Source organism: Telopea speciosissima, chromosome 5 (assembly GCF_018873765.1).
Source record: "Telopea speciosissima isolate NSW1024214 ecotype Mountain lineage chromosome 5, Tspe_v1, whole genome shotgun sequence".
NCBI classification, from domain to species: Eukaryota; Viridiplantae; Streptophyta; class Magnoliopsida; order Proteales; family Proteaceae; genus Telopea; species Telopea speciosissima.
In genome coordinates this window covers 8,907,829-8,929,450 of record NC_057920.1, presented here as the reverse complement: position 1 = coordinate 8,929,450, position 21,622 = coordinate 8,907,829, and the positions used below count along the sequence as shown (strand labels likewise).

Here is a 21,622-nt window from a genome sequence, read left to right as displayed (position 1 = left end):
AAAACCCTAATCCGACCTTGACTCCCCTTAGTTGGGCTCAGGTCTGATTTGACCTTAACTCAGGGTCTGGAAAATTCAACCCTGATCTATCCTCAAGGTTGGGCCGAGCTGATCCTGATTGACCCTAATCATGTAGTGGGGGAAGGTAGGGATGCATGGACTGGACTGAGTTGGGTAGGGTTTGGGAGAAAATGATCAATGTTACATAAAATAATAATATAATAAAATATATTATCACTTATTATATAATATATTATATAATGAAATCCGTGTGACATTTAAAGTTTATAATATATATATAAACTTAAAAACATGGTCGGGCCGGGCTTAGCTCGAGGCCTCAACCCTAACTCGACCCAACCATGACTGAGGGCCAGCAATTTCCAGCCCTGACCCACCCTCATGGTCGAGTATTTCAGCCCAGGCCTTGTTTAGGCTCAAGGCGGGTCAGGGCGGATTCAGGCCCATAGGGCCAAACTTGCACCCCTACAAGAATGTTGGGACGCATGTACACACGTGGGAAAATATTCAGTATGGGATTTGACACATGGCATAACTAAATTAGAATAGTTCTTAAAAAATAAAATTTAAAATTGCTGTATCATTGAAGTAATAAGATTTTATTCTATGCGCATACACAAGGTAGAAAATCTTTTGCCGAAACGTTTAGTTACGTTCCAGTTCAAAACCATCAGACGGTCACATTTTAGTTATACCGATGACCTTATCAAGTAGTACACTTGCCCAAAATTTTGGACGGTGCAGCAATAAAGTACCCACATATGAAATGACCAAAGAGACCTTAGAATAAAAACATTAAAGTGATTAAACAATAGAAACAGCGCTTTCTAGGTAAGAGGAGAGAGAGTCTTTCAGTGAGAGGAGAGAGAGAGAGAGTTGAATACTTGAATTATTACAGCTACATGAGGATGGGGTGTTTCTTTGGAGACGACGATCGCAGTGAAACAAAACCCTGAAACGATGGAGAAGGTCCGCGAAGCCGGAGCTACGGCAGCTAATGTCGCCACCGCCGGCGCCAGCAGCAGCATCACCGCCGCAAACAGTTATACTTCGACGACGAAAACGCCAGAATTGCAGGTCGTAGAACAAGCACCTAAAAGGAGAGTTGGTGCACCCAAAAGAAAAGCTAACAATTTCAATACATCTGGCATCTCTTCAACGCCTTCGAAGCGCCTTGCAAAGGAGAGACCCCTAGTACCACTGCCTCCTAAACATAATGGCCCTTGTACCCGCGCTCGACAATCTCCAAACAAGCTTGCCTTGGCCGCCGCGGCTGCAGCTGCTGTTACTTCCGGCCCGCAGAAGCCGGTGGAGTCAGGGCTTCCTCTTGTTTCGTCTTCTGCTGGAGAAGGTGCTTCTGCTGCCGAAGAATCGAACGCCGCTAAAGAGTACTGGCAGGCGTTAGAGCCTGTCATGGACGCCGAGTTCGAAGTTGTCAGATCCCGTGACGCTAACGCTCATGTCGTACCTACGCATGCAGGTGATTTTTAGTGTCCCTAATCGAAGCCCTAAATTCAATTTCTGTTTTTAGCTTCGTTCGCTGGTTCGGTGTACTTGAACATTTCTCTCCATTTTTTCGTGTTCCACCAGTCAATCGACTCAAATTTAGGGTTTTGATTTGAGATTTGCATGACATTAGCTCACGACGAATTCAGCGGTGGTAGTATTTTGGTTTCTTGTAAAGCATAGTTATCAAGTACTAGTAAAGGTATAAATCGATGAAATCATATTTTTATTCTTCGATTAATAGGGTGGTTTTCATGGACCAAAATTCATCCTCTGGAGGAGCGTTCCATGCCTTCGTTCTTCAATGGTAAGTCTGAGAAGCGGACGCCTGATATCTATATGGGAATACGCAATCTCATTATGAAGAAGTTTCATGCGGATCCTCAGACAGCTGTCGAGTTGAAAGATCTGTCAGAGTTATCTGTTGGAGAGCCGGATGCAAGGCAAGAGGTCATGGAGTTCTTAGATTACTGGGGTTTAATTAACTTCCATCCCTTTCCACCGTCAGATTCTGTCATGGCCAATGCCGAGGTTGATGGAATTGTAAACACATCTTTGCTTGAGAAACTCTATCGGTTTGACACAGTTCAGTTTCGTTCATCGGGTCCGAGGAGGACAGATGTTTCTGCACCTGTCGTGCCACCTCACTTATTTCCCGAAACTTCAATTGTTGACGATTTGGTGAGGCCAGACGGTACGGGAGTAGAGTACCATTGCAACTCATGCTCTGCAGATTGTTCTCGCAAGCGCTACCATTGCCAGAAGCAGGTGGGTTTCATAGAGTTAAATTTTGTGTGCTAGAAATGCTTGCTATAGAGATATAAAGTAGGCAGAGCTGCCTATAGCTTCTTGTTTGTTTAAGGTGAAATGGTTTGAGGGGGGATGGCTGCACTTGTTTTGCTTTAATCTGGTTTGGGTGTAATTTAAGGACTGAAAAAAATTCAGGTGCTTGTTAGAGCAAAAATTTTAATGTCTGAAATTTGAACCACTGTTTACAGAGTTTAAGTCTTATTTAACCACCATATTAACTTTACTCAGCAATCATGAAAGCGATTATTGAACCATTTATGTCCAAAATGAACCACTACTCATAGTTATGGTCCCAACCCCTTATTATTAGAATCCTTTTCTCAATGAATCTCCATATACAAGCTTTCATTGTACTTGGAACAGTCCAATATGCGTGGGTGTTGCTACAGGAAGTTTCGGTAAACTGTTCTCAGGAGCATATCTTATAGTTATAGTATTTGGAGTATGAAGTGCCCTTTATCACTATAATAGTAACAATGGTTAGATAAAATAACTAAAACATAATTTTAGAGGATTTGACTATCACATATTAATCAGGAAGTAAAGGAATCGTGAGATGCTGTTTACTTATTTTGAAGCTGAAAGAGCAGGAGAGTATTAATATCTTTAATAAGGTTCAATTAAGTGCAATGTAAAGTGACAGAGCAAAGAGATTTGTTTAACTGGTGAGATAATATCCAAGGTATCTGGTTGAATTGAGGGATTGGGTTGATTGAAAGAATCTGCAAATTTGGTGGAACTGGAGATTCTAGGGAGGCGAAGAAAAGGATGAGTAGCTACGGAACGAATGAATAAAGATTATGATGGGAATAACAAATTGCTCCAGTGTTTTTTTTGGGGGGGGGGGGGTAGTAAATATATTTATTTCCTAAAGAAAAGTTCAAAGCAAGAAACAAATATTGGTAACGGGTAGATACAATTTTTTTTCATAAGCATTTATTTACTCTAATAAACTTTGTTATTCATAAAAAAAAAAGTGAATCTTGGCAGATAGAATGTTGATTGAGGATGTGGAGGAAGTTGAGAGGCACTTGGTAATTTTGAATCACAAGGAATTATCAAGTGTAAGTTTGCTCCATTGCGACCTAGTGGTCGCGGGTTCAAGTCGGGAAACAGCCTCCCCGTGAAGCGGGTGGTAAGGCTGTGTACATTATGCCCCTCCCCAGACTCTGCAGTGGCAGGAGCCTCGTGCACTAGGTGCCATTGTAAGGAATTATCAAGTGTAGATGGATTAGAGTGTGGAGTTTTGAAAGCTTTGTGGCATTAGTACTGCTGTAGTTTTGTTTTTGAAGGTTGGGATTTGAGAGTAGTTTTTGGGTCTCTAATTCTATAAACAGAGTTGTGCAGTACTGCTCTGCATCCTTAACAGAATGAAATTGAAGCTTTCTGCTGCAGCCAGACTCTCTAAAGAAAAAGTCAGTGTCTTGGATACCATTTATTGAAATGGCATGACATATTATTATGAGTACATAACTCAAACTGATGGATGGCAGTACATTAACAATATGCGGTGATCTGCAGCTCCTATTGGGTTATAGCTGTTTGCCTAGATTCTTACTTCGGACTGGATGCTAATTTGGATAATTTGAAAGATCGGGAACCCAATTGGTGACTAGATGTTTGTGCAAGGAGGAGGAAACAAGAAAACAACTCCTCATTGCCTGCGATTGTACGGGAGTGAATTGGTAATGTGGAGTGGATGTCACCAAGAGATACTAAGATTATTTTGCATATTACCAAATATTCACCTTGCAAGTATACATATCTTATCGAAGATCTGTCTAATGGACTATCTGGATATGGAGAAATTGAATGATATCTGAATAGAAGGCTATAGATATTTTCAAGATAATGTTCAGTATTGAGGGCTGATTTAGCTTATTTGCCTCTGTGAAGGATAAAAAATAAATTCACTGAGTTTGTGTTTGGCCCTTTGGCAGTTTTTATATTAATGCAAATCAATATCCTAAAGCCTTAAAATATGGTCTCAAAGGGGTAGGGCCTGCAAGAGAGAATGATAGCAGAATTGAAGAAGATAATCAAATCAACTAACAGAAAGCAGATTATTTAAGGGATGACAAAAAAAATAAAAAATATCAGAATTAGGGAAATAGAGAGAAATCTGATGACTTTCAACAGTGTGATCTGTTGGTCACCTATTTCTGGTCAAGTGACCTTCCTGTTTGGGCTGTCAGGTCTGTAAAATATCTTAAAATTTTAGCTATCTAGAAGGGCTGATAGGACTAACTTGTGGAAACTATAAAACAGGGCAGGTTGTGAAAATGACCAATATATGAATGGGAAAACTGAAAACTTAGACCAGTTCCTAAGAGAGAACAATAAAACTAAGACCAAATCCCAAGAGACAATGATAATAGAAGTCTAACCACCAAATTTCAAAGTAGATTAACTAATATTGAAGAAGACATGAATTACTGAAACAAACTGAAATTGAGTGAAACCAGAGGTGCTGCAAGGTTTTAAAAGAGATGAAACTGACCTGAAACTTGTAGAGATCTAAAAGAAATTGAGAAGAAGAATAAATAAGAGAAAGCATGCAGGAATCCACCCGCTGTGGATAGTGAATCCACCGATAGCCCCTTGAGAATCCAACCAACTTGAATACTGAATCCAAAACACACACAAGTTGCAGAAAATCAAATTCGTGGGAAGGCCTGTGGCCTGTTTATGTATTTATAGACAGTAAAATACACTCTGTACTGGTTCTACAGTTCTTCTACAATTTTGGACTTCAAGATGACCAAAAGAATGGAAAACATACCGTGCATGTGCCTTTTCAAAATTTTAGTACTCCTACTGACACTAGGACAGACTTAAACCAAAAACTCCAGATAATACTTACTAACTTCCTATTACTGCTCAGACTTACTCAAACTTAAATCAGAAATAAGAAAATTAAAGCTAAACCCCACAAAAAAAAATTCCAAATCAAGAGATCAATTCTAGATCGAGTTTTCTGCTCTCGCTCTCTCACTCTCACTTACTGTGATGGTCGGATTTGTAAGTTCCGATGAGGCCAGAACGAAGGGTGAACACCTCGCTCTCTCGCTTCTACCTCAAGCGGATCATCTGCACCTTGCTCTGGTGTAGTACTGTCATCTCCCACAGTTCCATCATTCTAGCAAAAGCTGTGGTTCTGAGGGCTCTACTGTAGTTGAGGCCCGGTCGTTCTACCGTTTTGAGGAGTGCATCTCTTTATTGACGCCCAGAAGCTCCAATCGATTTGAGGAGTTCAGCCATACATCAAGGTTTAGAGGAGTTGTGCCTCACTATAAGGTGAGGATTTGACCTGTTAAAGCATCACCGAAATCTCAGGACCAGCGAGGGTTAGGTCTCTTCCTCTTCAAAGGGGGCTTCAACGGTATCCCGAAGCACATCCTCACTCTCGATACTATCACACCCCACTCTCGATTGTATTGCCCAACTAACCCAATCCCTATATCCCTAAATGTCTCTCGCCTACTTCCCCCCCCTAAATCTCACTCGCCCGACTAATCCAATCTCTAAATACCTAAATCTCTATCACACCTTCTCATTACCGATTATCTAGCTCAGCTGCCAATTTTCTCGCCCAACTCTCACACTCCAAACTCTCGCTGCCCCTATTGTCTCTAGCCCACTTTCCCATCCCCGGATTTCCAGCCCAGCTTTCCCATTCTCATGTATACCCCCCCCCAATTTCTCTTCCGCCCCATTTATCTTGCGACTCACACAAAAGTTGCGGCAGCTTGCGGGGTGGGTACCTTCCGGATTTTGGATACATCACTGCGGTAAGACGTAGTAGGACAGACATGGTCTCCCCCACGGTAAGAATTATTGGCCCATTAGTAGGAGACCAATAGGCATCTGCTAACATTGCTACTTCCTCGCTTGGTGCGTATCTAGTAATATTAGTATCTGTAAGCTGAACTTCTGCCTTCTGAATTACCCTCTGGGCTATAATTCTTGTGCTCCTACTATTTATTTGGATCTGGAAAGTGCTACATCTTACCTGTGTAGTTCTATACGGCAGAGAGCTGCTTGCTCTGTGCTGAAACTTGAGATTTTGATGCTTTATTGCTCTGTGATCTTATATTGGTATGTTACTTTACTTTGATACCTATTAGGTTATTTGTGGTTGTAGATTATTACCATATAACCCTTTCATATTTACATATGCGCTGCCATCCTTTGATTGCCTTTGGCAACATATGTGCGCATTGTTAACTACTTGATTGTTTCCTTTTCTTCGGCTTGATTTGTTGTAGACCTGATAGCATTTCTTTAGATGTCATGTTTTACTACCTGCCCCTCTTAGTGACGCTAATTTGAATTACTGCTTACGTGATCATCACTATTTGTTTAATTTTAAGCACTGCTTTACCATCCCTGTACCTTGCTCTGCTTAATTGTGTACCTTACTTTACCTATTGAGAGTGCCTTTGAACGCTGTAAGTGTGTCCTCTCTTTTCTTCCCTTTTGCTTATACTGTTCTAATTTATATATATCCTTTTTCTATAGTGGTGTGTCAGGTTGGCAGCCGGCACTTTAATTTATTCTGCTAATTACCTTTTGCATGGTCCTTATGTGTTATGATCTCTTTTCTCTTGTTCTCATGTCTTCCTCCTCTTTTTATTAGGGCGACCCCCATAAGCGACGTGTGTTGCTGTCGCCTGAGTGCGGTGATAAGTAGACAAGGGCAAGTGAGAGCATAATTTTCAGCCCAAAAACGTAGGATTAGATTAGCTTCCTAGAACATTGGATCCTTTAATGGGTAAGAGTTTGGAATTGGTAGATGTTATGAGGAGGCGTAGGATAAATATCGCATGTATCCAAGAGACAAGATGAAAGGATAACAAAGCTAAGTTGTTAGATGAATTCAAACTTTGGTATTCAAGAGATTATAGTAATAGAAGCGGAGTGGGCATAATTGTGGGCAAAGATCTAAAGAATGATGTAGTTGAGATCAAAAGATTGGGAGACAAGATTATATCCATCAAACTCGTATTGGAGAAGGAGGTTGTCAATATTGTTTGTGCTTATGCACCCCAAGTAGGTTTGAATGAGAATAGTAAACGTTGATTTTGGGAACACTTGGATGATTTAATGCAGGGTTTTGGTTAGGATGAATCAATTATTATTGGAGGTAACCTAAACGGACATGTTGGAAATGATAATAGAGGATATGAAGACATACATGACAGTTACGAGGTTGGGGGGAGAGGATCGAGGAGGGGACCTCAATCCTAGACTTTGCGGTAGCTTATGATCTTTCCATCGTGAACACTTTCTTTGAAAAAGAGAGGAGCACTTAGTTTCCTATAAAAGTGTGACCCATACCAACCAAATAGACTTCTTCCTAAGTAGAAGGGCAAACAGAATGGTGTGGAAGGACTGTAAGGTTATCCTTGGAGAGTTTAACCACCCAACATAGACCTTTGGTCCTGGATATGTACCTAAATTCACAGAAGTGTAGCAAGAGGGAACCTATGTACCCTAAGATGAGGTAGTGGAGATTAAAAGGGGAGTACCTAAGGACATTTACGGAAAATGTGGTCAAACAAGGAAAGTGGGACTTTGAGGGAGATATAAATGCGATGTGGAATGAGATGATTACTTGTATTAAGAGGGTTGCCAAGGATGTGCTAGGGGAAGTGAAAGGTAGTCGTCAAGAGCCTAGAGAGACTTGGTGGTGGAACAATGAGGTTCAAGTTGCCGTCAAGATCAAGAACGAGTGTTTTAAGACATGGCAAAGGACTAAAGATACAGAGATGAAAGATGTATAATGATTCTAGAAACGAAGCTCGAAAGATTATGGGGATGGCTGAGCGGTAATATGAGGATCTCTACATCAACCTAAACACAAAAGAAGGGGAAAAAGCTATATAAAAGATAGCTAAGATGAGAGAAAGGAAGAGTAGAGACTTCGATCAGGTGAGGTGTATCAAGGATGAGGATGGAGGCGTGTTGGTAAGGGATGAGGACATTGTAAAGGGATGGTATGAGTATATAGGTGGCCTATTAAATGGAGACACGTTGAAGAGAAATGACCAGGACGATTACATTATTCAACAAGACACCACACGCCATAGATATGTATGAAAGGTTAGTGAGGCGGAAGTGAAAGAAGCCTTAAGAAAGATGAAAGCGGGCAAGATACCAGGTCCAGATGAGGTACCAATAGAAGTGTGGAAATCCTTAGAAGGGTGTGGAGTATATTGGTTAACCAATCTGTTTAACAGGATTAAGAACACCAGGAGGATGCCTAATGAATGGAGGAAAAGCATTATAGTCCCGATCTACAAAATAAAGGGGATAATCCAAAGCTGCAATAACTATAGAAGCATAAAGCTAATGAGTCGCATTGAAACTCTGGGATAAGATTATTGAAGCCTGCTTGAGAAGAGAGACTCATATTTCGGCGAACCAATTTGACTTTATGTTAGGTAGATCCATGATAGAAGCTATCCAGTTATTGAGGAGGCTCATGGAAAGATATAGAGATAGTAAGAAGGATCTTCACATGGTCTTTATTGATCTGGAAAAACCCTATGATCGAGTCCCTAGAGATTTAATCCGGCATGTTCTAGTGAAGAGAGGGGTGTCAAGTAAATATGTGGACGTAATTAAAGATATGTATGAGGACGTAGTGACTAGTGTGAGATCTGTGGAAGGCCAAAGCAAGGAATTCCCATTTACGATTGGGTTAAATCAAGGATCAGCCTTAAGTCCTTATCTATTTGCACTTATCATGGACAACCTAACCAATACCATTCAAGATGAGGTCACATGGTGTATGCTCTTCACCGATGATATTGTTTTGGTGGATGAGACCAAAGCAAGAAATAATGCTAAGTTACGGTTATGGAGATCAACCTTGGAAACAAGCGGCTTTAAGATTAGTAGAATGAAGACGAAGTATATGATGTGTAATTTTAGTCATAATATGATGGATACTAACATAGTACGAATTGGGGAAAGGGAGATATTGCAAAGTGACTATTTTAGATATCTGGGGTCAATCATAAATAAAGGAGGAGAAATAGAGGATGATACTTCACAGAGAATTAAAGTAGGTTTGATGAAGTAGAGAGGCACGTCCGGAGTGCTGTGTGACTAACGTATTCCTTTAAAGCTTAAAGGAAAGTTTTATAGGACTGTTGTACAACCGGCTATGGTGTATGGGGCAGAATGTTGGCAATTAAGAAGTGCCATATTGAGAAGTTATGTGTGGCTGAGATGAGGATGTTAAGATGGATGTGCGGAAGACTAGGAAGGATAAAGTAAGAAATGAACGTATTAGAGCTGACCTGGGAGTTGCCCCGATCAACGATAAGCTTTGAGAGAGTCGTTTGAGGTGGTATGGTCATGTTCAACGGAGGCCTAGGGGCGCCCTAGTGAGGAGGAGTGATATTATCCTGATTGAAGGAGCTAAAAGAGCTAGGGGCAGGCCTAAAATGACCATAAGAGAAGTTGTGAGGAAGGTCATATATAGTCTAGGTCTTGTACCTAGTATGACCTTAGCTAGAGCCTATTGGAGGGCTAGGATCCATGTACCAGACCCCATTTAGTTGAGATTCTCCTGACTTGCTAGGCTGTGCCTCTTTCCACTTACTTTCATCTTTCATCCTTCATTTTTTTTTCTCCATCTTTCATTTGTATTTTTCCATTTTGTATTTCTCATCTCTTTCCTTATGCTATTTTGATTGGATCCATGTATCCGACCCCATCTTTCATCCTTCATTTCCCCCCCCCTTCTTTCATTTGTATTTTTCCATTTTGTATTTCTCATCTCTTTCCCTACGCTCTTTTGATTGGATCCATGTATCCGACCCCATTAAATTGGGATAAGGTTGAGTTTGTTGTTGTATAGCTAAACCCCACAAAATTACTATAATAAGCTAGACTGAGGTTAGGAAGGTCATGTCTAAGTCTTCCTCTTGTTATTCCTGGTTGGCAGTTCATCACATATATGATGCAATAGAGAGAGGTAGAAATCGCTCTGTGTAAAGGATTTTCAATCAAAATACTCCCACCCTAGAGGAGTGCTAAAACATATATTAGCAAGTTTTTTTTGGCGTTGCTAAAAGAATATTTTTCATGGTAAAGTCGCTGGCTTGTGATCACTTCAACTTGGAATTGAATCTTGCCTTCACCTCTCTTCTGCTCCACCTTGTCATGGCCCTTTCGTTCAGCACTGTTTGCATGGCCTACACTCATAACATAGGTGGGGCTTGAGAGCTAGCCATGCAAGGGGTGGTGCCTACTGGCATTTCTGTAATTAAATTGTAATGAGTATGCCTTTTCAGGGGGGGTATGTCTCCTTCTGACAATGCCGAAAGAGCATAAAAGCTACCTTGTAGGGGAGTGACAGGTTGTCAAGGAGTGTAGCATTGGTTGCCTGCTCCTCATGGTACTAAATCTCGTTTCGTTTTGGTATTTCGGTCTGACCGAAAAATTTCCGAGATACCGAAATTTCGTCAAAATATGGTATTTTTCTATGGGTGTAAAATGCCAAAATGACCGAGATTTCCGAAATTTTCGAAACGAGATTACCGAAATTACCGAGATTTCCAAAATTTCCGAAACGAGATGACCGAAATATTCGAAATATGGCACGTGACTTTTTCAATATCTCGCGATATATCGTGGGTCCACGATATTTTGTCGATATCTCACGAGATATCGTCGAAATATGGTATTTTTCCATTTCGGATTGGTATCGTATCTCGGACAGCTCGAGATATACGAAATTTGGCGAAATATTGCCGAAATTTCGCGAGATTTTGAACTATGCTGCTCCTACACTTTGGCTTGAGGCCCATTGTTTCTACACATTTCGCTCGATGATCCCCTGTAGAGAGCTAGGTTGTAATCCTTTGCTTCAATTAATAAATGTGATTTGATAGTGTGATTTCTTTCCACCTGTGTGTCTCTTTTGCGCTTTGCTTCCTTCTTTTCCCTTTAAATGGCTTGTTTAGGCTTACTCAGTTACTCCTAGCCACAATGTGCTAGTGAGTGTCGTATGGACGCCCAATAGAGTAGGTCCGTGATAGTTGGTATCATAGGCATTTGATCCATGGAGAAGCCATGGCCCAACCACCAATACAAGCAGGCCTGAAGAGTCGCCTTGATACCCTTGAGACCCAGGTTTAGACAATCGATGGTATCATGGAAAGCCTACCCTCACTAGTGGTGAGGATAGATGCCCTTGGGGAAGGGCAACAACGAAGATGGATGTGCTTAAAGAGGGCCACCTAAAACTCTCAAGCACCATGGAGGTGCTGACCTACTTACTCAGATTGAGGAGCTAGCGAGTCGAGTCAATTTGCTAGTGAGGGCAGTTGGCTTTGGTGGTGCCGGGGTGACAGAGCCCGCCCTCATGTACAAGTACCTGAACTGGGCACGTATGGGCGCTACTCGTTTAGGGCGACCCCCCTTTACTAAACCAAATAAGGGTGCTAGCTTTAGCTAGCACGCCCAGCAAGCGGAGGGAAGGTCGATGTTTGACTCGAATCCTGGACTTGATCTTTAATCCTACACTGATTTTTGATGCAATGGGAGAAGTTTTTCATGTCGGCTGGCTGCTCATCCATGCCCAATCCATGAAAGACATATGCTCGTAATCAATAGTCTAATATATCATTCTTTCTATTTGTGGAGAAGGGAATTCATCGTGACACGCATCATTTAGGTTACAGAAGTCTATACAAACACGGATTTTACCGGTCTTCTTAGTTACTGGGACTATGTTCACCAACTAGCAGCTTCACGCCCTTGAATTCTTATTCACGAAAGAGGGAAAGCCAACAGAGAAATTCAATTCTGACTTTGTAGAGCTGCTGCTGCTGCTGCTGCTGCCTGCGTGTAGGGCCGTCCCCCACTCCCGTTGTGGGGTACTAATGGGCTTTTTTTTTTTTTGGAACAGACGGCAGTGTTTCGTTGACGCTGGACCGGAATTCTATTTAGATAGTTCAGCTGTGAATGAAGTCTACGTTCTGTTGACTGAACTTTATGGTTATTGATATGAGTTCCAAAGGCTCCACCAAGTTCTGTCTATAGCTTGTTCATCAATTCACTCGACCACTCAGACTGGGGGAGCCCGAGATGCCAGGGATTTAGAGAACTTCTGGTTTAACATGGAACAATACTTCTACGTTGTAAGACCAAACAAGGCGGATAAGGTGTCGATTGTTACTATGTACCTAACAAGTGATGCCAAACTTTGGTGGAGCTCACGTTGCAATGCCATCCAAGAAAAGTCCTGCACCATTAACACCTGGGAGGACCTAAAGAAGGAGTTGAAGAACCAATTCCTCCTTGAAAATGTCAATTACCTTGCTCGACTTAAGCTTCGGGAGTTGCAACACATTGACACGATTCAAGACTATGTCAAAGAATTTATGGCCTTAATGCTTGACATCGAAGATATATTTGATATAGATGGCCTAAAATCTTGGTGTAAGTTTGAGACTTTGAGATGCATCGACAAAGGGTGCAACACCTTTCTTCAGCATATGCTGCGGCCGAACGTTTGATGGACTAGACTATATTCAACCCTCTATTAGAAGGTCCCCAGCGTCAACAAATGGGGGTGGACGGTTCGTAAAGACCTACCATAACAATACATATCAGGGTGGAAGGGACTCAAGTGCCAATAGGCATACTCCCTCCTCGAGGGGCTCCGTTGTTTCAACGGTCGGGTCAAGACCACCCTTACGATGTTTCTTGTGTCATGGATCACACAGATTTCATGAGTGCCCAAATAAAGAAACCCATAATGCTGTGTCATTTGCTCCTCTTTGTCTGTTAAGGAGGTAGAGAACGAGGGTGGTGAGCATGATGAACCACATGTGGGAACTCTTCAATTGTTGTATGCCTTGAGGGGGCATGTCGATGAAAACAAGGCCGCATCCCAAAGATTGATGTTTGTTAATGTAAAAATCAACAAGAATACCACTGTAGCCATGCTGGACACAAGAGCCACCCACAATTTCGTTTATGAATCAAAGGCAAACGACTTGGTCTGAACTTGGTGAAGGACTTGAGTCATATCAAGGTAGTTAACTCAGCTGCTTGATTGGTGATTGGCACTGCTAGATTTATTCCTGTTGAGATGGGCTCTTGGTCTGGGCACACCAACCTATGGCGATACCCATGGGATGACTTTCAAGTCTTTGGGCATAAAGTTATTGCAAAGCCACAAGGAAGTACTCATGCCATGTTTAGAGTCTCTGTGTTTGGTCAGGGAGAAGCCTGTGTTGTTCCTATAGTACCTAAGAAAGGCACTGGTGACACACTATCAAACATTCATTTAGAGAAAGGGCTGAAAAGGGGGGAATTGACCTTCCAGGCTGCTTTGAAGGTAGAGACTGATGAAATAACCATGGATCTAGTTCTTGACCGAGTCTGTGGTTTATTAGAAGAGTTCACAGATGTGATGCCCTTGGAGTTGCCAAAACATCTTCCTCTTCAGAGGACTATAGACCATGAAATTGAACTCCTTGAAATAACCATGGATCCATTTCTCGACCGAGTCTGTGGTTTATTAGAAGAGTTCACAGATGGTGATGCCCTTAGAGTTGCCAAAACACCTTCCTCTTCAGAGGACCATAGACCATGAAATTGAACTCCTCCTTGGAACAAAGCCACCTGCAAAAAGCCATTAACGTATGGCACCACCTGAATTGACTGAACTTCATAAGCAATTGAATGGGTTACTTGAAGCAGGCTTCATTCAACCCTCCAAAGCACCTTATGGGGCCCCAATACTCTTTCAATGTAAAGTATGATGGAAGGAGCTTAAGGTTATGCGTTGACTATTATAGGGCTCTCAACAAAGTCACATTCGGAACAAGTATACCCTTTATTGCTGACTTATTTGATCAACTGGCTAAATACTTCTCTAAGGTTGACCTGAGGCCCGGGTACCATCAAGTCCATGTTGTGGAGGGTGATGAGCCTAAGACGACTTGTGTCATAAGATATCGCGCCTTTGAGTTCCTAGTCATGTCCTTCGGGTTGACTAATGCCCCACCCACATTTTCTACACTAATGAACATAGTTGTCAAGGTGCCGCCTAGGCGTCCAAGCGCCTTGGACGCCTAATTGGTGTCACCTTTATTTTGGACCCTCTCCAGCGCCTTGGGTTGCCTAGCTGCCGTGACAACTATGTTAATGAATCAGATTTTCCATGATTGTCTTGACAGGTTTGTGGTGGTGTATCTTGACGACATTGTGGTGTATAGCTCAACCACAGAAGAGCACATTGAACACCTCAGAAGGGTCTTTCTACTACTTCGAGACAATCATCTATATGTGAAGAAGGAGAATTGCTTGTTTGCCCAACACCACATTGAATTCTTAGGTCATGTGATAGGTGGTGGACAAGTGCAGATGGACACAACCATGATCAAGGCCATCCAAGAGTGGAAGGCCTCGACCCATGTTCGTGAGTTGCAGTCTTTCCTAGAACTAGTGAACTACTACTGTAGATTCATTGCTGGATATTCCGGAAAGGCTGCCCCACTAATAGACATGCTGAAGAAAGGTAAGCCGTGGGTATGGTCTAATACTAATGCTCGAGCATTTGCAGAATTAAAGCTTCTTGTTACCTTTTAACTGGTTCTTGGACTCCCCAATGTGACTAAGCCTTTTGAGGTTCAAACTGATGTCTCAGAATATGCTATCGGTGGAGTATTGGTACAAGAAAAACATCCAGTAGCATTTGAGAGCTGGAAACTTTCTGAGACCGAGCCCGTTGCTACACGGCTCAAGAGAAGGAGCTGGCGGTGGTGCATTGCCTTCGAGTGTGCATGCACTGCTTGTTTAGGTCCTCTTTTGTGGTAAAGACTGACAATGTGGCAGTATCTCATTTCATGACCCAACAGAAGTTGACTCACAAACAGGCTTGCTGGCAAGAATTCCTATCAAACTTCGACATGTCCCTTGAATAAAAGCCTGGCCGAGTGAAGACTACATCCCTAAAGTCTACAAGCAACCAGAATTCTGCTTGGAAATGGTCAAAGCTGCTATTCACATGTTGTTTCCCCCTCTTATCACTACAAAATTCGTCCGAATTTTTTCAAGCTGGGGTGAGCTGATGCAGATTTATTACGGAATTGGGCTTCTTTCCTAGAATAAGTTTGGGGTTGGGTTATAGACATGTTGGGCCTTTGGTCCCATGGGTTTTCTATGTAATAGGCTACTTTTATGGGGCCTAAAGTTGGGGTACATAAGTTGCATACGGGATATAAACCAATTTAGTGTTTTAAATTGAACCGGTTGAACCAATGGTCCAATTTAAGTGGTTTTAGAATATTCTTTTAGGATAGAATCTTCTTAAGTTTTATTTTAGGGTCCACACCTCTATACCTGCCTAGCATAACCTACCCTTCAAAACTCCAACCCTAATTTTGACCTAATTCCATATTTTACACCAATTGGACTGCCTGTTCATAGCAGATCCTGTAGTACTAGTTCCTACTGGGTCTTCTACCTACCTAGGACTACGTTACTTTTTTCTTTATTCCTATTAATCCTTTAGGATTTCTCTTATTTACAATTCTGCCAATACTCTCATAAATTTCAAAATATTTACTGTTTTGCAATAAGCTCTTGATTCGAGTCTTCTATTGCTTGGGTGGCCAATAGCGAACCCAATCAGGGTATTGTGACCTTGGGTTCCAAATCATCCCTACGTACGCTATTCTTCTTAAGTGTTCAGATTCTGTTTAGCTTAATCAGCTACTTATTCTGTGATTGTTTCTGCTTTATTCTGCTGCTAGTTTTTATTCTGAATTTCACCTTTAGTTCTGGTTTCAGAAGAATGAATAAAGTTTCAATCTTGCTGTCGGTTCCAGTTCTCCTACTGAGTGTGATTTCTGAAAGACTTCAGTTTCTGATTTCAATTCTAATTTCAGATCAATATTCTGTTGTTATTGTTGGAATTCATTTACTGTTTTAAGCTGAACATTTTCAGTTATGTTCTGAGCGCTTCAGTTCAGTATGCAATTACGGTAGGACTCTTCAGTAGCTTAACATCCAAGCATTGGATTGACTTGAACTTCTGATATCCTCTTCACTTAATCTGTCAAAGCCTTTGATCAGCTTGCTATTCCAATCAGAGTCTCTGATTTACTGATTTTAGTTTCCACTTGAATCTCGACTGTTTTCCTTCACTGCGATTTTGTTTTCTGCTGGATTTTATAAACCCTGTCCTTAGGTGATTTAAATTATCCATCAACATGTTTCTATAACCACACAAGGATATAGCTTTCCTAATCAGCTAAGATAATTTCCACGAGAACTTGGTGGCCTGGGACAACCAAGTCATTATCTAGTTTCTATATATTTCTGTTACAATCTGTGTACCTGAACCTAGTGCAAGACCTTATCCCCTTAATTGCAATATCATCAAATCAGCTTCAAATCACCACCACAGTATACTCTATCAACTCTAGTTTTCTCACTTCATCTAACATTATGCTTGGACATGGGACATTCTTTCCCCATACTTTATGATTCTGTAACCAGAGCCTTTTCCAGCCAGTATGAGAACTTCACCAAAACCCTAAATCCACTAACAACCAAGCACTACCAAGTTCCATCACTCATAACCCTTCTCCCCTATGCCCTATACCTACTTTAAACACCTCATGCTACGACTGGATCATCTGGGCCAAAGTTTGTCCTGATCAAATGACCTTTCCTTTATTGGAAAGGAACCTTGCTCATGGCAGGGATTCTGATGGTTTGGGTGATAAAGATCATTATGTTGGGAAAAACTCTAGATGAACTGTACAAGTGCAGCTATGCCAGTTATAGATCACGTTTCCAGCATGTGTCATTCTCTCGGTTTCCCCTTCTCAAATTTCAATGTTTGGATGAACACCATCGAAATCTTCTCACCTCAACATTCTGTTTGGATGTTGGCTGTCAATAAACTTCTGGGGTGGTGAAAGCCATATGGAGAATGAAGTCAATAGTCATGTCAGAATGTTCTTATAGGCAGTTGCTGTTTGATTATGCTGGACTGTTTAGCCTGATTGTTTTGAAAGCCTTATTTATTGCTGTTTTTCAAGTAAGAGACAATTCTGTTTCTAATAGAGCTTAATTAAAGCATTACCTGCATTTGACTGATATGGTGCAAGTAAAGCCATTTTGTGTACTTCGTAGTTGGTCAGACTGAGAATAAGCAGCTTTATTGTTTGATATAGTATCTTATGTAACTAAAATGCATATTTCTTTGTGATATTAGATGTTCTCACACTCTTCACATGTATTTCACTTCAGCAGATAATTTAATAGAAGTATCTATTTCTGAAAAGTTAAGGCAATTCTTCTATGATTTCCATCCTGGTTTCTTTTGACTTATGTGGAGTTCTGTGCTAATTGCGTCTTGCCTTGCAGGCTGATTTTGATTTATGCTCTGAGTGTTATAATGATGGGAAGTTTGACTCTGGCATGTCCCCAGCTGATTTCATTCTTATGGAACCTGCTGAGGCCCCTGGTGTAAGTGGGGGTAGTTGGACAGATCAGGAGACTCTCCTGCTTCTGGAAGCCCTGGAGCTTTATGGAGAAAACTGGAATGAGATTGCTGAACATGTCGCCACAAAAACCAAAGCTCAATGTATCTTGCATTTTGTTCAAATGCCAATCGAGGATATGTTTTTTGAGCATACAGATAATTTTGATGCCAGTAGCCAAGGAAATACAAATCCAGGTTCAACCAATGATAATACATCTGCTTTAAAGGATGTTCCAGAAACAACAGAGAGCAAGGCCAATGAGGTGAGCAAATGCACAGCCAATGAGGACAGCATCAGCGCAGCCAATGAAGACAGCAAAAGCGCCGTCAATGAGGAGAGCAAAAGCACCGGCGATGAGGAGAGCAAAATCACAGTCAATGAGGAGAGTAAAAGCACAGCCAATGAGAGCAAAAGTGCAGCTAACGAGGAGCAATCCCTTTCTTTACATATGGATCCGTCAAAGTCAAAAGATGGAAATCAAGTAAAGGTTGCTTCAGATTTGGATGTTAACCGTGCACTAAAAGCCTTGAAGGAAGCGTTCCAGGCTGTTAGCTCTCTTCCTGAGCCTGAAGGTTCACTTTCATTCGCTGAAGCAGGGAACCCTGTAATGGCATTGGTATGTTGGAGATATCCTCATACACAAACTGCTTTTCACTAATCATAATTGCATGCTCATTCCACCATGTGGCGTGGCTGTTATTTGCTTATTGTTTATTTATTTCTGCAGGCAGCATTCCTAGCACGCCTGGTGGAACCTAATGTTGCTGCTGCTTCAGTCCACAGTTTACTAAAGGCTATTTCTGAGGATTCTCCTGGCATTCAGCTAGCTACAAGGCACTGTTTTCTTCTTGAAGATCCATCAGATGACATGAAGGAACCCCGTGTCTCTGAGAGGTTTGTGGCTTGGTTATGGGTATTTATGGTTTAATTAGTCACATTTGGAGTGCTAGATCTGATCACTTTGTAGTAATTGCAGTGCTGTTGTTGAAATGGTTGATGTGGAGGCCCAAAATAAAAACCAGGAAGTGGAACAACAGGGGGAAGAAGCCCACACGTCAAATTTGGATGGAAGTGATTCATCTAAGGATTCTTCTGTCAAGAAAATTGAGAATGTTATCCCGAAAGAGGAGTCATTTGCTTCTCCTAATGAGGGTTCGACAGAGAAGCCATGTGTTTCAAAGTTGCCGGATGATGTAACAACTGAGGAGAGGGTCACCACAAGTTCTCCGGATAAGGTTTCATCAAGTACTCAGCAAGAGGTTGGACCTACTACTGTGAAAGAATCAAGTGAGCCGGCTAGGCCCGGGGATGAAAAATCAAACCCGATGAAGGACGATTTGGCTTTGCTGGCGGAGGACCCACCAAGTTCTGTTAATAAATCAGTTGACGTAGGTTCAGTGGTAGAGGCCACTCAATGTCCAGAGGTGCCAAAGGGAGTTGATAGGGAGTCTGATCCAATTCCTTCTGAAGAGAAGGAGGGAGAGACTCAGCGACCAGTTGCACCTAATTCAATGGTTCACAGTGGAACGGATGGAAAAACTGGAGATAATACAGGTTTTTACTGTGAGATCTTTTTGCATTTCCCTTTATCTTCTGAGAATTTGTGCAAGGAAAATTATGTGATATGCTCAAACTTATTTGGTGGGTGGTGTTTGGGATAAGTTTGGTGAAAATCCTTGACTGGTGATATCTGGTATTTTCCTGATCACATTTCCCTCAATTTTCTTGCAGATCAGGATAAGAAAAAACTGTTAGATTGTAAAAGTGAGAACTGTAACTTGATGGAAACTAAAGATCACCATTATGTAGATAAAGTGAAGCGTGCTGCAATAACTGCTATCTCGGCTGCAGCTGTGAAGGCAAAGCTTCTTGCCAAGCAAGAAGAAGACCAAATACGACAGCTTACTACCTTTTTGATTGAGAAGCAGGTATCCTCTAGGCAGAGAGGTAGTGATGGCTATCTTTAGTTATTTACCGTGACCTGATTTTTTATGTATCATCCACTGCAGGTGCATAAGTTGGAGACTAAGTTGGCTTTCTTTTCTGAGATGGAAGGCATGATAATAAAATTCAGGGAACAAATGGATCGGTCAAGGCAGAGGCTTTACCAAGAGCGGGCCCAGATAATTGCCACACGACTGGGATTACCTGCTTCCTCGTCGAGAGCATTACCACCGTCATATCCTAACAACAAAATCCCAATGGGCTATTCAAACTCGGTGCCAAAGCCATTACCAAGCATGAGCTCTTCAAAGCCTTCAGTTAAAAGAACCATGATGCCTTCAGCTCCTCTCCTGTCAAACTCATCTATTCCCAATACTGTTACAGGAAGTTTAAGTCATCCATCAAACTAGGACAAACTTTCTTCAGTTGGAACAAATTAGTGATCCAATTACAGACATGCTGATGTAATCTTTTTTCCGTTCTTACGGCGGCTCTGTGAGGTCTACTACCAACTATAACAAGTAATTACTTAATTGTTTTATTGGGAAAAGGCTACTTCTTCTTCTTGTTGTTTTATTGGGAAAAGCTGAGTAGTACTTTGGTGAATCAGCTTCCAGGCTTCTCATCCTGTAACGTACTTGTGGTTCAGTTGTGGAGCCTGGGACCCATGAACTGGGGTACTTTGGTGAATCGGCTTCCAGGCTTCTCATCCTGTAACGTACTTGTGGCTCATTTGTGGAGCCTGGGACCCATCAACTGGTGGGCCGACTCTTCAGTCTTCACCCAGGAACTCCCCTAGGTCATATGTTAGTCCTTACTGATGATCATAACAACTATCTAACCGTTTAATGTCAAAAGAATATCTCATGTGGTATTCAAAATCTGCAGATATGTAATATCATATTCAGTTGCTTCTTGATGTGATGACCCCCTGGTTGGTGTTTGTAAACCCATTACGTTTATGCCAAGTATAGATGGTAGAACCAGCATAGGAAGATGGACATATCCAGCTTTTCAAGAATATTCTGGATTCCTCTTGGTATTCTTTAGGATGGGCATCTTATTTCTTTTATCAAACAATATTTTTTAGTGTTTATTTTACATTTTTTTTTATAAGGGATAGAGATTTCAGGTTTTGTTTTATCTGTTGGTATGTCTGCCTGTAAAAAAGCAAGCTGGAGCTTTGCTTATAGTCACAAACGAAGAAAAAAAATTGACATTCACACTGCTACTTCTTGGATATATGTCTATTTGTTACTCTTGACGAACAAGTGTTTTATTTGTTTTCTCTAACGATATTCTTTTGCATTTCTTTTTCGTTATGACAAGGGATAGAGCTTTCAGGTTTGGTTTTATCAGCTGGTATCTCGATATGTATCAACAAGTTGGAGCTTTAGGTATTCCTGTCGCTACTTTTTTGAGGTGACTCAAAATTCTTCCACATGTGGAGCTTGGATCTTGTTCTTTGCATGAACCTGCGGAAAAGAAAGAAGTATTCTTTTGTGATTCCTTGCCCTACCTGGCTTTCATGATGCAAGTTGATCAAAAGGTGAATCCTGATCATCAGATTTGCCGCCCCAGTAGCTTGCAATGTTGGCAATGATTTGGAATGCCAAATTGAGTTTTAATGAATTTCTGAAATGCTAAACCTATATCATTTAGTCAATTTGTTGGTCTTTACAGCGGCTGTCTCTTTTTAGTCATCTGATGCTGAGTAAGTTCCAACTACAAGATATGTGCAATAAAAAGAAGTATTATATAGATGCTGTGTAAAGTTCTAACTTTGGGATATGGCCATACAAAGAAATATT

The 21,622-nt window shown here is 41.4% G+C and overlaps 1 protein-coding gene across 1 annotated transcript; it reads left to right on the top strand.

The window, feature by feature from the left end:
- The first annotated feature begins 877 nt into the window (after window positions 1–877).
- On the top strand, window positions 878–20,439 carry LOC122661644 (SWI/SNF complex subunit SWI3D). The gene is made up of 7 exons (XM_043857108.1): window positions 878–1,501; window positions 1,772–2,295; window positions 17,749–18,483; window positions 18,595–18,761; window positions 18,844–19,421; window positions 19,599–19,795; window positions 19,877–20,439. The coding sequence occupies exons 1-7, from the start codon at window positions 982–984 to the stop codon at window positions 20,219–20,221; spliced, it is 3,066 nt and encodes a 1,021-aa protein (XP_043713043.1). The 5' UTR covers window positions 878–981; the 3' UTR covers window positions 20,222–20,439.
- The last annotated feature ends 1,183 nt before the right edge of the window (window positions 20,440–21,622 follow it).